Consider the following 20,561-nt stretch of genomic DNA (forward strand, 5'->3'; position numbering starts at 1 on the left):
AAGATAATAATATTGCAGAAATCTTATGTATTTTTAAAAGCACCAGAATTCAGACTGGTGGGAAAAGATCCAATCTTTTTAGACATAAGCTTTGTAAACAAAATCATTTCGCATATATTTTATAATTAATCATTATAATACAAATGACATGAAGGACACTTTTGCAAAACTTTGCTTATATATACACGAAAGGTAGTTGCCTAAGTATTCGCATATTGAAGATAGTTGAAAGGTCTGTAGCGTCCTAGAAAGAAAACAATGGTTTGCCATTGTTAGGATTCACAAGTACCCGTCTCACCCGACAGTATGTTTTCCATAGCCAAGGCGTTAATCCTTAAGTGATTTTTTAAAAAGTGTTATTATTTCTTAGTTTTCTTGCTGATGTATTCGTTGATGTACCTGACCCACCATTAATTTCACGGTAAAAGCAGTACCAATGCTTTACGAGAGAATTAAATACCTGAACACTAAGAAACGCCCGTGACTGTGTTAAGCAGGATCTCAGTTCTTTTGGATGGTATTTTATAATAACCCTGATCCGTTGACGGGAATGAAGAAGCTTCATATTTTAAGGTGTGTTTTTTTTTTGTCACAACCGTGAATCGGTATTAACTGGAGAGAACAATTCTTTTGATTATTAAATTATGTTTTCAGATTTAAGGTTTCCAACTTTTGCCCAACAGCAATGCATTATGTGCAGTGCATCATCTAAGCCTGTCATTTTACCTCTTTAATTGCAGTTTTCAAATATCATAGTAGCCTCTGTATTTTATTTCCTCTTCAAACTCTACATGGGCCAGCTGTCTATCTTGCCCTTACTTATGTCCAGTGTTGGAAACCTTGTGAAACAATTGTTCTTATTTCTAGAGAGGGGTTTTACAGTTTATAATTAAGGAGGAGTGAAGCATGTTTGTGAACTGTTTTATACAGTATATACTCCCATTTCTCATGCACCCAGAGATATCTGGTTTAAGAATAATATGTAATTTAGTGAATACATATGCTTGTGGAGTTTTTAAACTTTGTTTGCATTTTAGTTTTACTGTTGGAAAAACAAGTGATTATAATTACTGCATTGTGTTAAAAATGTGCATTCTGTTGGTTTGATTATACTTGCTTTACTCATTAGCCAAAATTTTAGGAACCCACTGCATAAAATTGGGCCTCTGTGAGCAGTAAGCTTTAACTAGCACTGCAGGTGTTCTGGAAGGTTTTGAAATATTTATAGCCCAATCCCATCACATTCTTCTTGCTGGATCACTTGTGTGGAATTGAACAGCAAATTCTACTTGTTTTACTGGTTTTTGGTAGGATTGGCACCAGGGAGCTGTTCTAGACAGGAAAATCATTATTCTGCTCCTCAAGGCAGTGGCACATTGCCTACCACTGGCAGTCTTTTGCTTTGACTGGGGGTTACTAATGGTCTGGCCTTGAGGAGCCATTCATATCTAAATTTTGAGCTATTTTGCTGCAAGAAGTGTTTTTTCCCCTTTGGCCCTATTTTCTTATTTATAGTGACACAAAAATGTATTGTTTTAATTGAGAGATCTATAATCCTCACATGTTAATTAAAATGTTTGGAATATCTGAAGGCAAAATCCCATGTGCCATTATGCATTTTTAGTGTTCTGACTGTAAAAGCAGCTATAGGTACAGCTGAAACATTGATCAAATGCCGTGTGATTTGAAGCTTACTAGCTGACTATTTTGTATTTTCAGCGGCTCTCATGGAATGTGCTTTAAAGAGACTGTGCAATTATTCAAAGTAGTTGCAAAAAATGTTGAAAAGACAGTTGATGTTAAGTGTATGTGAATGTAGAATTCTGAAGCAGTTCTGAAACGTGAAAATGATGGTATTTATATTTACATGAACAGCAAGGTCTGGGAAGGTGGTATGGAAGTATTTTCTGTACGCCCCATTAGTAACGGTTACAATTTAAATATTTCTGTAGTTGTTTACATTCCAGGACTTTCTGGATACTGTTTCACTTACGCAATCAAACTCTTCATTGACTTCAAGTTAATCTCCTTATTATTAACTATTTGTTCCCAGCTCACAAATGTGTGAAACAAAAAGTGAAATAAAACTTTGTGACTAGAAATAAAATATAAATATTAAATTGAGGCAACTTCTTAGATGAAATAAAGCTTCAATTATCGATTTAAGATGGATTGAAATGTAGACCAGCAGGTGTGTGGGTCACCAGGACCAGGGAATTACTGTCCTAAAGCATACCAATCTGCTTTATCTGTGAGGGGGCCACTGAAGTGTAGCACCTATCTACACCACCTACCATCCGTGAAGAATTCGTTCTGCACCAGCCTCCCCACTACTTCATGGTTCTTAAGAATAAGCAGTTTTATCTTTAAATGCAGTAAAATTATGCATTTAATGAAAGGGGCTGTGTTTCTCATTCTTTCTTGGTAGACTGTGCCCCCATTGACCTTTGTCAGCAGTCTGAAGCGGAAGGGCTGGCACTTTGACACCACGATCACATCTTTTCATGCTTTCAGTGCCACATTGCCTGTGCTGTTGCCATGTCATCGACTGGACCAACTCTTAGACTACGCGTATTCTCCCTCAACTGCTGGTACGATCAGATTTCTTTTGAATATGTATTTAATACATATTATGCTTGCAATGGTATTATAACTATTAGGTAACCTAAGTAGCAACTTAACTCAGTCAAGTTTCTGCATTGCTGAATATGTAATTTCTGGTTCAGTACTGGCACAGCCAGTGGTTTCAGTACTTGGATCAAGTATCTCTTCAGTCTAGACCAGAGATATCAAATTCAGTTCCTAAAGGGGCCTAGTGCCTTCTGTTTCTTGTTCTAATCACATTCTAAGTTATGTTATTAGTCTAAATATTTAATAAGCTGCATAATTGTAATACGTTTTCACCAAGCTCCAAAGCTATGTACTGTATAGTTAAATGTACCTTTAATTAAATGAATTTCTTGTGAAGTTCAACTGTAAAAGACCTTAACGAAAGTCCTATATATGTCTAATTAAGTTAGTTGTTTAATTGAATACTGAGGTTGGACTCAAAACTAGTACAGACAAGGCCATCCCGGAAATGGGTTTGAGATCACTGGTCTAGATTTGCTACAGAGAACAAGAGCAAACAAAAAAACTATTTCTAGTAATACAATATTTTGGATTTGTATTAGTGATACTGATTTAATTCAGTCTGTTTTCTTCTATTATCCTGTTGGAGTGGTGTGGCATTTCTTTCAGTATTTCTTTTTGCTTTAGGAATAGATTAAAGACAACTTCTCAGAAAAAGGATTTTTAGTAAGTCAAAACAGTATTTGAAACTCTTAAAAACTTTTCTTACATTAACTTCTCTACTTTATGGCATACAAGGTAGTTTCAGATTCCATTCACCATGCTGACAATCATGTGGATAAATCTGTAAGATGAAAACCATAATCAGAAGATGAGGATAGCGTACCTCTCATTGTGTGTTTAAATCACATTGTTTGTGGACAGCCTTTCTTAACGTGCTCAGTCAGCACCATTCAAGTGAAGCTATTGCTGTTAATTGCTAGACCATATTTTATGAGTCATCCCACTGCAGTCCAACTTCCTCAAGTTCAGGGAAGTGGTTAGTACATTATTGTGTGAATAAATCTGTCACATGGATGATTTATGATAAAATGTGAAATGTACAATAAGGTGAAATTAAAGAATACCTGCTTACTTGTAAGTCCTTGTAATCATATTACTTTTTGCTACAGTGCTGTGAAATCTTTGCATATATAATGTTTTTTTCAAAAGGTGTGCAAGCCTTGCCTACAGTTAACACCATTCCAAATTCCTCTACAATACTGTGTAACTTTTGCATTCAATCCCTGTTCTCTTTGCTAAATCCAAGAGTGCTGCTTGTGTCCTCTTTTCTCCTGCTTTGCGGTGCGGTTCTTCTTTCTCATTTACTAGCAATTGAAGTTTCTCGACATCTAGCAGTTACTGATTGATACTCATGGATATTTTACATGCTGCAGATAATAGTGAGAAATTCTTTGGGAGACCAGCTTCAGCCTGTGTAATTAATTATATCCTTGCCATCCTGCCCTCATTATGTGAGATCTCTACGGATAATCAAAGGGTTATTCATGACGACATTCGGATAAAGCTCAGCTGTCTTTGTTTGTCTTCCAGGGGTCTCCGTTACCTCAGCCGGCACTGCTCAGCGCGCTATGAAATGATAGGGGAGTTACTGAATAAGGAGGAGTATGACATTGCATTGCTGCAGGAGGTGGGTAGGAGGCAGAAGCCCCTTGAGCTGTTTACATGGTTAGAATTTGTCGAAGGTGGGACAGCTCTCTAAAAGCTTGCACCGTCCATACCTCACTTGTAGCTGTCACCACCTGCTGCAGACTTGTGACTGCGCTTTGCAAACTGACTGGGCAGCTTTTGTAATTGGTTGCCATTTACATGTTGCTTTATAAAGAAATAACCTTTGACAGAATGTGAAATGCACCAGAATTGCGCAAATTATATTTTCGTCCCAAGAGCTACAAGCTTTGCCATTCTTATTTGTATTGTTTCGTGTTACAGTGAATGTTATACATATACGCTTTCAGTTGTTACTAAAATATTGATATACAGAAGCTTCTTGCTAACAGGATCTGTTTATTAGCTGCAGTTTATTGTACCTTTGTTAGTTTAAAAGTGTGGTATTAAGTTAAAACGGACTTGTATTAAAGTGAATCTCTTGATGGAAGAGAAGGGGATGATTTAAGGATAGTCCCGCAGCAATAAATTAATAAACCATTACTGTTAATATGTCAGGGTTATTTAGTAAATGACTAAGTTGGAAATGCTCACTTATCACAAAGTTAAAGTGTAGATTCAGCCATATTTAAATCTCAGTAAATGCACTGTGAAATGCCTGGATATCCAAAACGGAAGCTGGTTAAAAAAAATGACATTAATTCTGCTTTTCCAATCCTAGCTTCTGCTTTCTTATTTATTCAGTCACCATTTCATGTGCATATTCAACATTTTTTTTTTATCATTTGTGCTTTGACCATCCATGCACAGCACATCAGTGTGTAGCCATCATATAATATTGATAATCTGTACAGAAAATTATGCCTTATTATTAATTTCTGTGAAAAGCTAAACTTATGTCAGTTATGTCGTCTTCTCAGTTATGATGATGCATTTCGGATCTGGTTTAAGTTTTGAGATTACTGAAATTTATAAGGGAATAAACATTGTAGGTAGCCATTTTTAGTAAACTAAAAAGTTCCCCTTCTCTTCCTTTATGTATTTATGTAAATATCTAATACATAAGTCTTTATTGAGTGATATATAGATTTTTTTTGTTGTACACCTAGCTCAACAATATGAATTATAAAGGCAGAAGAATGGAAATTGTCTGAAGATGTAAATTTTATAGCACCTTATAGCTGCTCTCTCTGTATGATTTACTGAGTGTAAATCAATATCAACATTTAGTCTGTCTAGGATCTTGTTGTACAAGTGTACCAGTAATTATAATCTTATGTAGAATTTTATTATTGAAGAATGAGAACAAAGGCTAACTTTTGCCAACTCCCTTTTCAGTATCTGAATGATGCCACGTGTTTAAACAGGAGAATGTTCTAAACCCACTAGAGATGGATTGTGTATTTAGATGTTAAGAACCGTTAACTTGGAATTTCTCTGTTTTCTTAGGTCTGGAGTGAGAAAGACTATATGTTCCTGAAAAAGAAACTAACATGTAGCAATCCCCACTCCCATTACTTCAAAAGGTGAATGAAAGCTTTCCCACTTACACCAGCACTGTTTACTTTATTTTTTAACCTTTCTTCTTCACCTGTTTTTGTTGTCTTTACACAAAACTGTCATTAAAATATAACATATAGATACAACATATTGGTTCTTCTTAAAGTCTGCATTCCGGAGCACTGTAATTCTCCTCTTGTATTTACACCTCATACCTGTATTATAGTGAAGTCTGATATTTTTTTATGATTTTAAGTGTGAGGTGAACTATGACAGAAGTGTTACCAGCTACAAGCCTGATCTTGTCAATCTTAGAAGTTTGGCAACACTTAGTCTAGTTAGTATTGGGATGGGAGAACTCTATGAAAGACCAGGTTGCTACAGGACGTGGCATTATTGGACCAGTTGGTGGTCTCTACCCTCCTGGACGAATTTCCAAAAAAGGAGACATCGTGTTGTAGAAGTTGCCATCCATTGGAAGAGCCATTAAACCTGGTCCTGAGTACAGTCACTAGTACAGCCAGCAGCCATATCACCCTGCAACTCACAACTGGCAACCCACTGAAGCTAAGCAGGTGTGAGCCTAGTTAGTACCTGGATAGGAGACCTTCTGGGGACACTATACTGTAAACAGGCACCGTCCTTCGGATGAGATGTAAAACCGAGGTCCTGACTCTCTGTGGTCATTAAAAATTCCAGGGTGTTTCTCGAAAAGAGTAGGGGTGTAACCCCGGCATCCTGGCCAAATTTCCCATTGGCCCATACCAATTATACCCACCTATGAATTGGCTTCATTACTCTGCTCTCCTCCCCACTGATAGCTGATGTGTGGTGAGCGTTCTGGCGCACTATGGCTGCCGTCGCATCATCCAGGTGGATGCTGCACATTGGTGGTGGTGGAGCGGAGTCCCCATTACCTCTAATGCGTTTTGAGTAGAGTGTCCAGAAAAGCACTTTATAAGTGAAAGCAATTATTATTATTATTATTATTATTATTATTATTATTATTATTATTATTATTATTATTACTACTACTACTACCAGGGCATTGTCCATAAAATTAGAGGTCTTATCCCTGATATCCTGGAGGGTAGCCCTTGTACTGGGCTACCCAAAGCTCCTTCTTAATTCAATAAGAACACTATAATTCAATACTTTAAATAAGTAATCTGCTACAACGTCCACATGGACAAATAAACACCTCTAGACTGTAACTACAGTAGCAGTAACTACAGTAAATAACCTGGAGTTGTTCACTTCTGAGTGTTTTTCATTCAATTGTATTGTGCATCACCACAGATGCAATAGAAAGCCACAGTTGCAGTGTATGTCCACTAGATGGCGAAATGTACCCGTTATTTCATAATCGGTGATTATGAAATTCAGAATTACAGCCCAGGCTTTATTTTTAAATATGTTTATTGAATTTATACAACTGAAAAAGTTGTTAAAGGATTTCGAAATTCTTACTTGCTGAATATTAGGTTTTGTATTGCTTTTCATTGATTGTGGTTGTTTCAGCTAAGTCTAATTTTCTCAGCTTGCTCTAGAAAGCTTTGTGTTATTAGTGTGCTTTGTGCTCGCACAAATTTCTCAATTTCCAGTCCTCTAAATTTGCACGTTTCTGGTTTTACTTGCCTTAAAATATATGTGTACCACTTCTTAATTTAGGACATATAAGTTCTCAATTTAACACGCTTGCGTGCGGCCAGTAACAGTCTCTTGATGAAGGTACTCTGTGTATCCCCTGCCACGCCCCAGGATTAAAATTGCTTTGCTTGGGTGACACATATGCTGCTGGACAGTCTTTGTCCCGGTGTCCTTCCAGCCACCAACTGTCTCCATTTCCACGGTTCACACTAATTAAATCTATAAAATATATTTGTCTTAGTTTGTCCATTGTTCATATGGTGTAAAATCAATAAAAACCCAAAACAAAGTAAGCTACAGTTGACTTAAAATCAAACCTCACTGCAAAGAATTTGTAAATAAAACTTAATTCAACTTATTTTTTTTTAACAATGACAATTGTCAAGCATTTCATTCAAAAATTAAAATTATTATAAATAATTATGCAATTAATCAGCTAAAAATGCTTTAAAAACTTTAAGTGGTTTTTAAAAGGCTCTCTGAGTAAGAGGGCTAAAGATAGCGGTGCAGTCTAAATGCACCTTTGGGCAGACAACTCCACCCATTTTACATGAAATTGTTAAAAATGAACAAACATTCGTTGTAAAACAGCTATATACATTTTATATGAATAAATGTGTATAGACTGTGTATGCAGTACACTACACCTGCAATTGTAACTACTGATGTTTTATATGGAAATTGTAAATGGTTTACTTCACTTGATTAATTTAGATGGTATGAAAATGCATGGAAACATTTTAAAATGTATTTGTGAAAACTTTAATTTGTTAATTAACTGTAGTTAAATTTTGTCGAAACACATACTACCAGAATCTGTTAGAATACAGGATCCAAAGGGCTAAACGGTCTTTTTTCATTCCATACTGTTCTTATGTTGTTAGACCTATACATTTGAGGATCACACAGTGCAGGTTACAGTTTGGAGGGAGAGTCTTACAGGGAAAAAAATAAGGCCTAACACCCACGTTGGTTCTTTACTTTTAGAGATGTTTGTAAGAAGATACTTTCAACACAATATGTTGAGTTCATTACACTTTAGAACTGCTGTGACTGAACAAGGCTCAGCACGCTTGTCATAGCAAGGGTGCACCTTGGTTATTTTGAGAAACTAGAAGTAACTGGAGCCTGTGCAAGCCAAGGATTATTTATCCATGCCCAAAGCCTTCCTCATGGAGGAAAAACCCAGTCCAAATCCTTCAGGAAGATAACAGGGTTTTTTAAATATTTTAAAGACCTTCATCCAAATGTGTACAGAGACATTGTGTACCAGTGTTAAATCATGGATTTAATGTTGCATATGCTGTTGATTGACGGCAATCTAATGTTTCCAAAGCACATTATTGGTTCTCAGGGGTGATACCATTGAGTCATTAAGTAATGATTAAAAAGATCATTAAAAGACATTTTTCTAGTCTCACTACAACTTTTTCTACTCACCCAACATTCCCATAAATACACAAGTAATAGGTTTATTCCATGCTGAAAAGAGAAGAAAGAAAACACTGCTCCATGGCCGAAACGTTGTGTTTTCTTTCTTCTCTTTTCAGCATGAAATAAACCTATTACTTGTTCCTTTGCAGACTACGCATGCTGATGCAGCTACCCACCTGAACGAATTCCCATAAATACTGTATAAATATTAAATACAGCATATTTGTTTTTGAATAATTCAAAGCTTCATAAAGCAGGGCTAACAATATTCAGCGAGGTCATAAAAAAGGTTCTATCCTCTTTTTAAAAAATCACTAATTATTAGTGTAAATCTATATACGGAATAGGAAACTTAATGAATAACTCATATGCAATTTTATGACTTAATTTTACTCACCCCTAAGAACCAATAATTTGCTTTGGAAACATTAGATTTATGTAAAAAAATGTTTCCTCAGAGTCCATTTCAGTCTCAGACATACTGCTACTAATAGTGACAACTGTTGCTGAAGTATTATGGTTTTTAGGGTACCATATACATATTCTGTAAGTGGCTGACTAGCCATAAGTCATGTGAAATATTATAGCATATACAACATACTCTAGGAGCTTTTTTAACCTTATACTGCTGAATCCGGAAAGTGTTTAAAAGCAGTGTTACTTTATCTCGGGTTAAAAAAGAAATGGTTTGCTCATGTACCGTGGAAGGCCACAGTTTTAGTGTCAGAGTAAAGCAAGGTGAAGAAGAGACCAAACTGAAAGTGGGATTCAATGACATTGACAGGCTGGGTATAAATAGTAAAGATTCCCAGGCTCCTCTTATCTAGCAGCCTGCTCCCCTATTAATTGCAGGGCTGTCAAAGAGGCCTGCCCACTTTCCCAGCTGTGCCAGTCAGAAGCCCAGAATAATTACAACCACATACATATGCCACAGATAGTACTAATCACATGTGCCATAGGTAGGACCTAGAGTTTATCCTACCCACATGACCTTTAGTGCTCCTAATTTGTAATTTAGGCATTAGGCTTAGAACTTAGGCAGTTTAATTTCAGAAATTGTTAGGTAAATAGCACAGGATCTGTGATGCAGTGCAGTACTAAATGTATGTTTATCAATTAATTAATTTACGTAAGTAAAGAAACATATGAACACACACATACAAATTACATCAAGAAGAAATTAATTGGGTGTATGAATATGTTCAAAAATATCCACCTGATTGAAGCAGGTAACTTAATTTGTGTAACCTGTAATTTATCATTGAACCATACTTAAAAGATAACATGAGGCTGACATGTAAAATGAAGCAAAAAAACAAATGCACTAAATGAAAGACAGAAACAGAGAGGGAGCTCTTTGTAGAAAAATACAAAGCTAAAGAGCACTTGGAAATCTGACAGGCTGTAATTTATGATTTGACAGAGACATTGCACTAAAATTTGCTTGAACACAATGATCATTCCAGGATACTGTATGTGCATTTCTCTTCAAACATGATAAACCGGAGGGCCTTTCCAACAGCAAGTCAGCTAACACAGGAATATTTACTGCAAGCTACAGATTTTCATGAAAACAAAGACATTATCAAAACATCAGACAGCGTATCCATAGCTTTTGGCAAATCTACAGATGTTAAAAATAACTGTTTTGCTCATGTTGTGTGCTTTACAAGGACAATAATATACCAGTGGACTAACTGTTATTCTAACAGAAACTGTTTCTCTGCAAAAGCATGCATGCAGTTGGTTACAGATTACAGTAGCACAGGGCATTGTGGAATGTTTAAAGACATTTGACCTTGATTTAAAAAGTGTGACTGAGTGTGTCTCAATGCCAATAACCATCTAAGGCTAATTATATAATCGAGGCATCAATGGACAATTCATTGACATGCTTTACATCTTGTTTTCAAATTTAGTATGTGACAAGTAATGCCCGTATTGTAGCCCTTGTGAGTAACACACTGTATGGACAAGTAAGATCCTAAAAGCAAACAAGCTTGTTTTAAACATCACATGACATTAAATATATATTTTAGAGAGCATCTTAGAGACAGAAAGACTGTACCTTACCTATTAAGCTGCTTTCTGAGACCTGTATAACATGATGGGGCTATTGGTGTCCTGCTGCAGAATAATTCCATAAATCTGACAAAAGTCATATGTTGTGTGTTAAGAATTATCTATTGCCCCAGTTGCATTTTTTTATTTTCTGAAATGTTCTGTTCAGGAACAAAGCCAGGAACTGTAAACCTGTTTATAATAATACTCAAATAATACTACATTTCTCTGCTTATTTTAACAAATTATATACATTTATACTTGCCGAGATTCATCAAATAAATATATGTTGGAAAATTAAACAAAACTGGGAAATGAAAAAAAGTATCGAGGAGCAAATACAGTAAACAGTGCAGTTCAGTGAAAGAAAGTGTCTATTGTTGCATTTTTCTGTAAAATGGAATTGTCTTACCCATTCTTCTTTTGTGGATCTGTGTTTCAGTGCCGAAAAAAAAAAATACAGCATCCATGCAATTGACTATGGGTGACAATATCATTTAACTGTTTGCTTTAAGCTTGGAAATATTTTTTCAAATAATTAACCTACATTCATTACACTGCCATTTTCTTTTTCATAGTATTTGTATTTGTCCACAAAGCTACAATAGAAATGGGAGCATATTTGTATTCAACCTGCACACTTATTTTGTGTTGAATATCCTGAAAGTTGTGAGCTGATAAAAATATAAAGGATCATTAGGAACCTGTCTTAATTATGTTTAATTAAGAACTATACATAGTGTACTTGGCTGTTAATTTGAAGTATTATAAGCTGATTAATCCAATATTTGTCAGTGTGGATCTTTTGCATTTAATGTGTTATTTTTCAGAAACTTCATGGTAAGTTTTAGCAAACTGTGCTTATTGTGGGATCTGCAGTGTGTAGGCATTGTGTCAGTGATCAGTATTTCTTTATCTGAAATATTCTTATAGGTATGGAGGACACAGCTTACAAGTACAGCTTAACAAGCTTACTGTATCAGACCCTGCATTTTCTTACTAGCAGGCTAAAGTGAGGGTTTGGGTAAAAGCCAGCATTTCTTTGAACCTTTTAATCAGTGGTTGTATTTAATGACAAAACTGTAAGAATCCACCTTTCCCAACCGTTAAATTTTCACTAACGGGTTTATGCTAAAAATTACCAATAAATGTCAGTTCCAGATCTACTCTCATGTAAAAGACATATCAATAATAACACACATGATATGACTAAATGTTGAAAATGTTTAGTTTTATGGGATTGTAACTGTCATTTGTCCTTGTAATTAGGTTGATATCATCCAGACAAACAATTTAATGAATCGATTAGATTATTTGGGTAGGTAGAACCTTGATGCTTATACAAACATCTGTGGTTTCAGGACTGTATTACAAAATTAAAATAAAAAACACACAACCATGGTAATAATGACACAGTTAATGTTTTTTTTAATTGTATACATAAGGAACTCTGGTATTCTGGCACTCTGTTGTGGTATTGCATTCTACAATAGTGCCAGACAACCATCAGAACACACTCTTAGAAAAACTTCTAGATTGCTTTCTTTCAATCAGTACTAGAGTGAAGTAAAGAATAATATTGTGTAACTGTCATCTGAGAAATCCATGTTTTCGTGCAGGAACAGCAATAATAATTGATTGGTTCGTTTTTATTTCAGTGGAGTAATAGGAAGTGGGCTTGCTGTGTTCTCCAGGCATAAAATCCATGACACATTTCTCTACCGCTATTCTTTGAATGGTTATCCCTACATGGTGAGTTTTTGCGAATGTTTTACCAAGTCAAGAAACTTATTTTTTCATAATTTTGTTTTTTCTTATAATGCTTCCCATTTTGGTATCAATTCTTAATCGCATGTCTCCTCAACTCTTGTAATAGTGTGAAAGAGGGGAAGCCTGTGTATCTCTCATCTCACTCGCATCATTTTTTTTTTTCAATCTGCAAGCTAGTAGCATCACTGGCAGAGTTAAAACACTAAAATACACTAAACAAATGTTGGCAGAAGCTGTGATGCAGCTTCTTGTGAACACTAAATATTTAAAGTGGCAAACCATTGTAGTTCTGTGACATTTTGAAGATATCTGCAGCATCTTTGGAGGTAGCCCACTGAGATTTGTGATCAGGTTTGTGCTGCTTCTTGGGGAAAAATACTCACCAATTGCCCAATTTTGAACCTGCCACCTCTGGGCTATTCAATTAAACTCAAGCTTTATTGTCCCCTAGGGTAAAAAAAAAAGTTGGGCACAGTCAAACACAACACTGACAAATAAACATCACGAAAAGGGAAGAGAATACAGTAGTGTTACAGGAGATAAGAAACAAGAGACCAGGTAGTTACTTTGCATTGTTTAAGAGTGTAATTACAGTGGGAATGAAAGATTTCCTGAGTCTGTTGGTTTTACACCTGGGGGCACAGAGGTGTCTCCCAGATGGGAGAAGTGTGAATTCACTGTGGAGGGGGTGGGCACACACTCCATGATGCTTTTGGCTTTCTTTGTCACCCTCTGTAAAGGATACTTAGGTTGATTTGATTATTCCCAATTATTTTGCCACTTATATTCACTAATTTACCCAGCCTATTACAATTACTGGTACTTCTGCTGCCAAACCAGCAATTGAAGCAGTGTGTTAAGACACTTTCAGTGAATGATTTTTAGGAAAGTGTAAGAATAGTTTTATCTACCTTAAAGTAGCTGAGTTTCCTAAGAAAGAAGAGTCTCTGTTGGCCTTTTTTATAGTGTCACAACATTTGTCCCATTTTGTCCCATTTTAGGTATCAATGACCAGTCCCAAGTGCTTATAGTCATCGACAATTTCAACAGGCTGACCATCAATTATAGTTGGTTGAGGGGGTGTGGTATTTTTCATAAAATCAATAACCAGTTCCTCTGTTTTTGAAACGTTTAACTTTAGGGAGAACTCATTGCACCAGTTAGTAAAATCATTTAAAATGTGTCCTTTAATAAACTAACCAGGGCTGTGTCATCAGCAAACTTAATGAGATATCTGTCGGTTTGTTTGCTTGTGCAATCATTAGTGTACAAAATGTCCAGCAGAGGGGACAAGACACAGCCGTGTGGTGATCCAATTGATGTGTAGATAATGTAGCACTTCCCCAATTTAACTTGTTAGTTAGGAAGTCTGGTTCTCACCTTATCAAGTTACCATTCCGATTGAAGTGCTTTGAGAGTTTCTGTGCAAGCAACAGTGGTTGTATTGTATTGAAAGCGGAGGAGAAGTCAACAAATAAAATCCTTACAAAGGTCCCAGGTTGGTCCAGATGTTGATAGACCAGATATAACAATGTGTGAATTGCACCGTCTACTTCCCTCCTTTCCCTGTATGCAAACTGCAGGAGGTCATTGAGGGCTTGTATGCTCTTTGTGATGTGTTGCTTCACTATTCTCTCAAGACTTTTCACTGGGAGAGATATGAGAGCAACTGGCCTGTAGCTGTTGAGGCCACTAGGCTTGGCAGTTTTAGGAATAGGAATTTTATATTGGGAAATTATATTGGAAATCTTTACTGCATTCTCTTTAGGGTTGATATAGACAAGTGTAATAAAAAGCTGTGGAAATTCTCAAGGGAGATAGAAGGGGCACAGAGAAACACTGAGCAGTTCAATGTCAGGCGTGCACACTCTCTCCTGGACAGTAATGTTCTGGCACCAGCGATTGTTTATCATCAAGCAGTGATTTGCCGTGATTTTTACCTGTGCTTTCAGGATCTCTGTCCAGCCGTGCAGGAACTGCACGCTGGCATGCAGTTCATCTAGGTTACTCCTCAATGAGCGCACGTTCAATAGGATGACGGTGGGCAGCAGGAGCTTATTCCTCCTCCGCCGGAGCCTCTGTCGCAGATGACCCACTTTGACACCCTACACTTTGATCTGGCACTTTTAATGCTTTAATTATTGTAGGACATTAGAATAGATATTGGAATATTAGTAAAGTTTAAGAATCAGGTATTAGAAAAGTTAGACGTTTCAAATCTTGGTAAACTTAACAATGCGCAAATTATCTTTTTAGAATCTAGCAGCTGATCAGTGTCTTCCATTTACTTCCTTTTGTTTGTCACCTGACATTACCATCTACATCATGATTAACAGTATATTTAAGACTGGTTTGCCTAAACCTTGCAACAGGACAATCACTTTGATTAATGATTTGTACAAGGTTAGTGATTTGTTCATGTCATTCCTGGACTTTTCCTTACCAACATCAAATAGACTTGTTCAAATTTGAAAAACCCTATCAAATATGAAACCCCACCTGAATCATTTTAAAGCACATATTACCATCTTCATTTATGATGAATTGTTGACCATCCAGATATTTTTGTAGTAGCTGAAAGAAGTGTTTTATAGTTTTTGTAGTGGAATAGGTAGTATGTGTACAGGTACTATCCTCTAATAGAACCTCTCCTATAGTCAGTAATATAGATGTTTTCTAGCAGAATGTTCATCTTGAAATTTTTGGTGGGAGGGATTGTGTCCATCATCTACATACTAGATTGTTTAGGTTAATGAATATCGATTTGATTTGATAGTGCATTTAAAGAATTATTGACTTTCACATTCGAAATGGGAGCTCAACTTGAGAGTACACGATCACACAACTGAATGTGCTCGAGAAGACTGACTTGTTGCCTACCCTGCATACATTTTGATATTCAGATGATGGTGAACAACTTTACATATCTAAGCAAGGATAGTCAACTTATGTAAAGTTTCTTTTGTTTTATGTATATAATGGTTAAAATATATAATATCATGGCTATGTTTTACTAACCTTTTAAAGGGACATCAGAATCTTAAACAGATACTTGCAGTTGCAGGTTCTGCTTTTATTAAGTGTATGGACAGACATGGTTCACAGAGGGTTAAGTTTAGAAACAGTATCTAAATGTCTGCATCAACAGTGTGGTTACGGAGGTTGATCCACACTCCAGCAACTCTGTTTAAAGAAGGGCCACCTGTTTTCCGTCTTGCTTCTTGGCCAATTCACTTTGATCATGTTCCCTGGGTTCAAATGTTCAATTCCTTTCAATACTATGAATATATGAATTTTTTATCTGTGTTTTGTTTTTAAAAGATTCATTTCTCCTTAGTCTTAGTCTTTCTATTCAGTGTTCATTTGTTTTAAAAGTTTTATGTTAAGGTATGAGTTGTTGTCTGTTAATCATCTTTTCATCTGTCAGGCACACCATGGTGATTGGTTTGGGGGGAAGGCTGTGGGAATGGTCATCTTAAACATCTGTGGAATGACTATCCATGTCTACGTGACACATGTGAGTCAGAGCATATGTTGTCTGCCTGTCAGTCTTTAAAGGTCCATTATCAAGGTTATCAATCTATACATTTATTCAAAAGTGTAGCATTTTTGAGAATTTAGATATATTTTTTTCTTTCCTTTCAGGTTTTGCTAACAGAATTAGCTGTGATATGCTGTCAAGAGAGTGTTATAATAGAGTTCAGTGGCAAGTCTCAGTAACCTGCATTCTGCAGCATTAGTGAATTGTTACATGTGTAACTGTTAATTCTGCCTGGATACAGCCCATGTTTTAATGTGATCTACAGTTCTCTCTGTTGTTGACATGAACAAATTTATCTAGTCACTATCTGGTCTGTATACCGTTAATGATTTTTTTTTATAAATGAAAATAAAGCATAAGTTATGTTATATGAATTAAGACACAAAGGCAGGTGTTTTGACATAAAATAATAGTGATTCTGGATATCCTGATGGATGTGGCAGACGTTAAATTAATAGTTTAATTGATATTTTACAATTTGATAAGTAAACTGTAGGTTATTGTGTTGAAACTTTGTTTTATGTTGCATGTATAGTATAAAGAATGTGTGATTGGTAGGGGGAGGCTCAATTCTTTGAAGATCACCTGATTGGTTAACTTGAAACATTGTGCTTGAGAGCAATACACTTGACTTACTGTGTGTGTTGCCCTATCAGGTATATTGTGCCAGAGCAGCCAGGAAGTGCAGAAAATGAATGAATCTGATAGACATTACATTAGGGAAATTAATAATTACACAGTAGCGATCTCTGATTGTGTTTATTTTAAATACAACTGTTTTACCGGGCTTTTGCCCTGCATGTATGTCCATCCTATTATATAGATATTAAATGTGTTTAAATCTCATGTACTCAGCATCAAGTTTATCAGTAGTTGAAAGTACCATACTGTAAATTGCCCCCATATTTAAGATGGTACAACATTATATCATGTCACTGTATTAATTTAATTTAATGGTTTCTCTTTGCATGGTTTAACTAAAACCAACACTAAACAGGATTACTGTATTCATTATCACCTAATTACTTTTAAAACTGGGTTTTAAGATTCATAGATAATTAATGTGTTTGAAAGGGAAATTTAAAAGGGCAAATGACCTTATACTGAAATGTAGACTGTGCTCAGACTTGTGATGGCATGTAACAAAGTTTTAGGTATGGAAAGAGAACTTTTATTATATTTTTTTAAATGTTTTATGAATAAATGATAAGTGAATTGCATTTATAGAGCTATAGCTTTTTCATATAAAGATTTAGGTTTAAAGTTTTTACGTAAACATTTAAATAATTATTTGATGACTTGAAGTTTTTGTGTGTAAATTGAAGTAACACTTTCATTTAAATTACAGTTGTTTCTTTTTATAACATTTGTCCTAAATAAAAGTTTGTAGTGACACCTATATTTTGGATACTTTTGACACTGTTATTTCAAAGTTAGATTCTTAGGGTGGTCAATTTCAAAATGTCTAAAAATATGACCGCTCACTGTGGTGACAAAAGGGTCAATCTATAGTGTACGTATATCTTTAGTATGTTATATATGTATTTAATAAGTATTTGTAAATATTTAAGTCATTGTTAACAATAATTATTTTTAAGAATTATGCATAAAAGAGTACTCTTGAAATATAAATCAGTCAGGAACTGAAGAGTTGTCAAAACTTTAAATCTAGGTATTTAACCCATCTGAGAAAACATCAAAAGGCATATTTTGAGAAAGAAAAATGCATGCGCTGGTGTAATTTATCTAAGAAAAGTGTCCCTGACATGTTTTCAGTTTTGAAATGGAAGTGTTCACAAAAATGTTATTTCCTGTATGACTTACCTAAATTGTTGAGTAGTTTTTCATGTTTTGTGTGAATTTAAATTTTCCCAAACAAAATGTTAATGTTAAGTGTTTTTTTTTCCTGAGTTTCCCAGTGGCACAGAAGTGTTTTAGGAGGTATTAGTATTCTTAACAAGGTTAATTTACAGTGTCTTCCACTTATATTGGACCTTTAAATATGATTTAGTCAAGAAATGTTTTAGTGGAAATATTTTACACAAGCTTTGTTTTAAACTAAAATGTAATTTCTTTAAATTTACATCATTTATCAATTTATAAAGATGGTACATTTCCATGGATGTGAGAATCACTGCTTATGAGGCATAGTTGTATAATCATTCACAGCTGGGATAAACTTACTAGGGTATTTGGATGGTAGATTAGGGGGAAAGCATTTTCTAATTCTCTTGTGAAGTGCACTATATTTGTAGGTCAGTAACTTAATGCTGAAAACTGCACTTACCCTCAAAGGTATCACACTTGCAGTTAATAGAGGGGAGGGGGAGATAAAGTAACTGGTTGGTCTTACAGCCATGATCTTTCTCTGCTATAGCTGCATGCAGAATACAGCAGGGAGAAAGATGCCTACCTGCCTCACCGTGTGGTCCAGGCATGGGAGCTGCTTCAGTTTATCAGGTAGGAGAGAGATTGTGTGTCATTGTAGGCCCAGCACAACCAGTTTTAAATATTGGCCAAATGCATTAACTCATCAGCAAGTCACATGAAAAACACATGCTGAATATTTGCCTGATTTTTTAGGTAACACTCAGAATCAATTATTAGTTTAAGCTGTTTGCTGAAGAGTGATGCCATCTTAGAACAATGCTTTAAACAGCATTACAAAGTGTGATGCTGTGCAATTGTTGATGTGCATTTAATTAAAGAGCAGCTGCAGTCCCAATTTCTCATACTGGTTCTTAAATCTCGGTAACAAAATTAATTGTGACACCGTCAATCAAAATTGTACTAATTCTGAATTAAGCACAAAATCGTGAACGTACGGTATAGTCGCCATCTTTTGCAAATCCCTGGTCTCGACACGGACAAAAGCGAGAGTTTCCCAGAATTGTGACGTGGAGTAGCCCTTCCTGCTCACTTGTCACTGTAATGCAATGCGAAGTATGAGTGAATAAGTACAGGTTGTGCAGCAGACATTTCACCACAGAAATGTTCCAACATGATCTGCATGCAGAGTTAACAAGTAAGTTGAATCACCAAAGCTGTCTTGAAGTTGAGAGCAATATTTCTGTTGCATTAAAACAGATGTATTCACAAGCTTGCTTTTTTACAATATAATAGGGCTGCACACATCATCGGAAGTTTGGTTGCCTCATTCTGAATTGCAGAATATCGCACTGTGTATCCTAGGAGATGTGTATATTTTGCTTTTGTTTTTTTTTATGTTTTGAATGTGCTCATCAATGTTGATGCTTTCTAACCCTGAAATGTAAAAATAGTGATGCATTTTCCCTTTAAGATATTAAGATTTCTAACTGTTAAGAGTTATCTTGTTATTTGTGATTTGGAATGACTCTTAATGAATACATGATTCAGAATGAAGCTGGAATAAGCTTTTCATTGCTGTCCAAAGTGTATTATACCAAAGTCAACTTAAGAGAGCAAACAATAAAACTGATTTCTTTCCCTGCAGGCACACTTCAGGCCATGCAGATGTGGTGATTTTGGGAGGGGATCTGAATACACACCCCCAGGACCTGGGCAGCCGTCTGCTCTGTAGCTACACGGGGCTCAGGGACAGCTACATTGAAGCCAAGACTTTTGATGTGAGTCCTCAACAGGGTGTCTGATTTATTCATACTGTACATGTACATTAGTTATAGTATGTTTGAGCACTAAAGGATAGGATAGTATAGTAGACACTAATTTAACAGATAATGTTATCTAAAGAAGTTACAGTAGGCAGCTGTGTCAGGATGCAAGCTGCTGAGGAACAAGTAGTTTAATTCAATGACTTAAAATAATTCTGCCTCTTTCAAGTCCGTGGTCTTTATCTGATGTAGCTTACAATCAGTTACTGAATTATAAGAATATAAGTAGTGTAAAGTGATATAGTGGCTAAGGCATTTTACTATACAACAATTCACTTACATACACAGAAAAGTGTTGTTTCAAAGTAAGGAAAGCAATGCAATACAGGGATTGTAGCAAATGAGGCAAAGGATAATAATGCAGTACAGTTGAGAAAATCTATTAGAATTATGGATTAAAGACCCTAAGCAGGGATAGGTTGTAGGATCAATAAGTGTTTCAGCAGGGTGCTTGAAGTAGTCAGAGCCTCTGATAAAGAAAACCTTTTTGAATGCTTTCCTCATTGATCTGATGGTAAAAGCTATGGTATTTTTTCAATAGGGCTGTGAAGAAGGCATGACACTCATTCCACAGAACCCTTTCGTCAATAAGAAAGAAATGGTCCCTTTTGAAAAAGGGATTAGAATTGACTACATTCTGTTCAAGGTGAGCGACAAATATTCTGCATGCAAATCCTTACATTAAGATGTTTGTCTAGGACAGCAGATAACTA

General features: G+C 35.7%; 1 protein-coding gene and 1 long non-coding RNA gene across 6 annotated transcripts in view; one reads left to right on the forward strand and one right to left on the reverse strand.

Moving 5' to 3' along the window:
- The window catches only part of LOC148658504 (uncharacterized), a 340,797-nt gene that overhangs the window by 268,040 nt on the left and 52,196 nt on the right, over positions 1 to 20,561 (reverse strand). The gene's annotated exons all lie outside the window — the stretch shown is intronic.
- smpd2a (sphingomyelin phosphodiesterase 2a) overlaps positions 1 to 20,561 on the forward strand; it is a 28,657-nt gene that overhangs the window by 497 nt on the left and 7,599 nt on the right. Inside the window, exons 2-9 of one of the 5 annotated variants that reach the window (XM_088639793.1) lie at positions 2,429 to 2,591; positions 4,165 to 4,261; positions 5,689 to 5,765; positions 12,543 to 12,636; positions 16,082 to 16,171; positions 18,573 to 18,655; positions 19,671 to 19,803; positions 20,390 to 20,494. In XM_088639793.1, coding sequence (XP_088495919.1) covers positions 2,539 to 2,591; positions 4,165 to 4,261; positions 5,689 to 5,765; positions 12,543 to 12,636; positions 16,082 to 16,171; positions 18,573 to 18,655; positions 19,671 to 19,803; positions 20,390 to 20,494 — 732 coding nt within the window. In that variant the 5' untranslated portion in view covers positions 2,429 to 2,538. Of the gene's footprint in view, positions 1 to 2,428; positions 2,592 to 4,164; positions 4,262 to 5,688; positions 5,766 to 12,542; positions 12,637 to 16,081; positions 16,172 to 18,572; positions 18,656 to 19,670; positions 19,804 to 20,389; positions 20,495 to 20,561 lie in introns of those variants that run through there. The other 4 variants (XM_088639794.1, XM_088639796.1, XM_088639795.1 and 1 more) reach the window with 4 other exon arrangements.

The sequence above is a fragment of the Lepisosteus platostomus genome, chromosome 7 (assembly GCF_059453375.1).
Source record: "Lepisosteus platostomus isolate fLepPlt1 chromosome 7, fLepPlt1.hap1, whole genome shotgun sequence".
Lineage (NCBI taxonomy): Eukaryota > Metazoa > Chordata > Actinopteri > Semionotiformes > Lepisosteidae > Lepisosteus > Lepisosteus platostomus.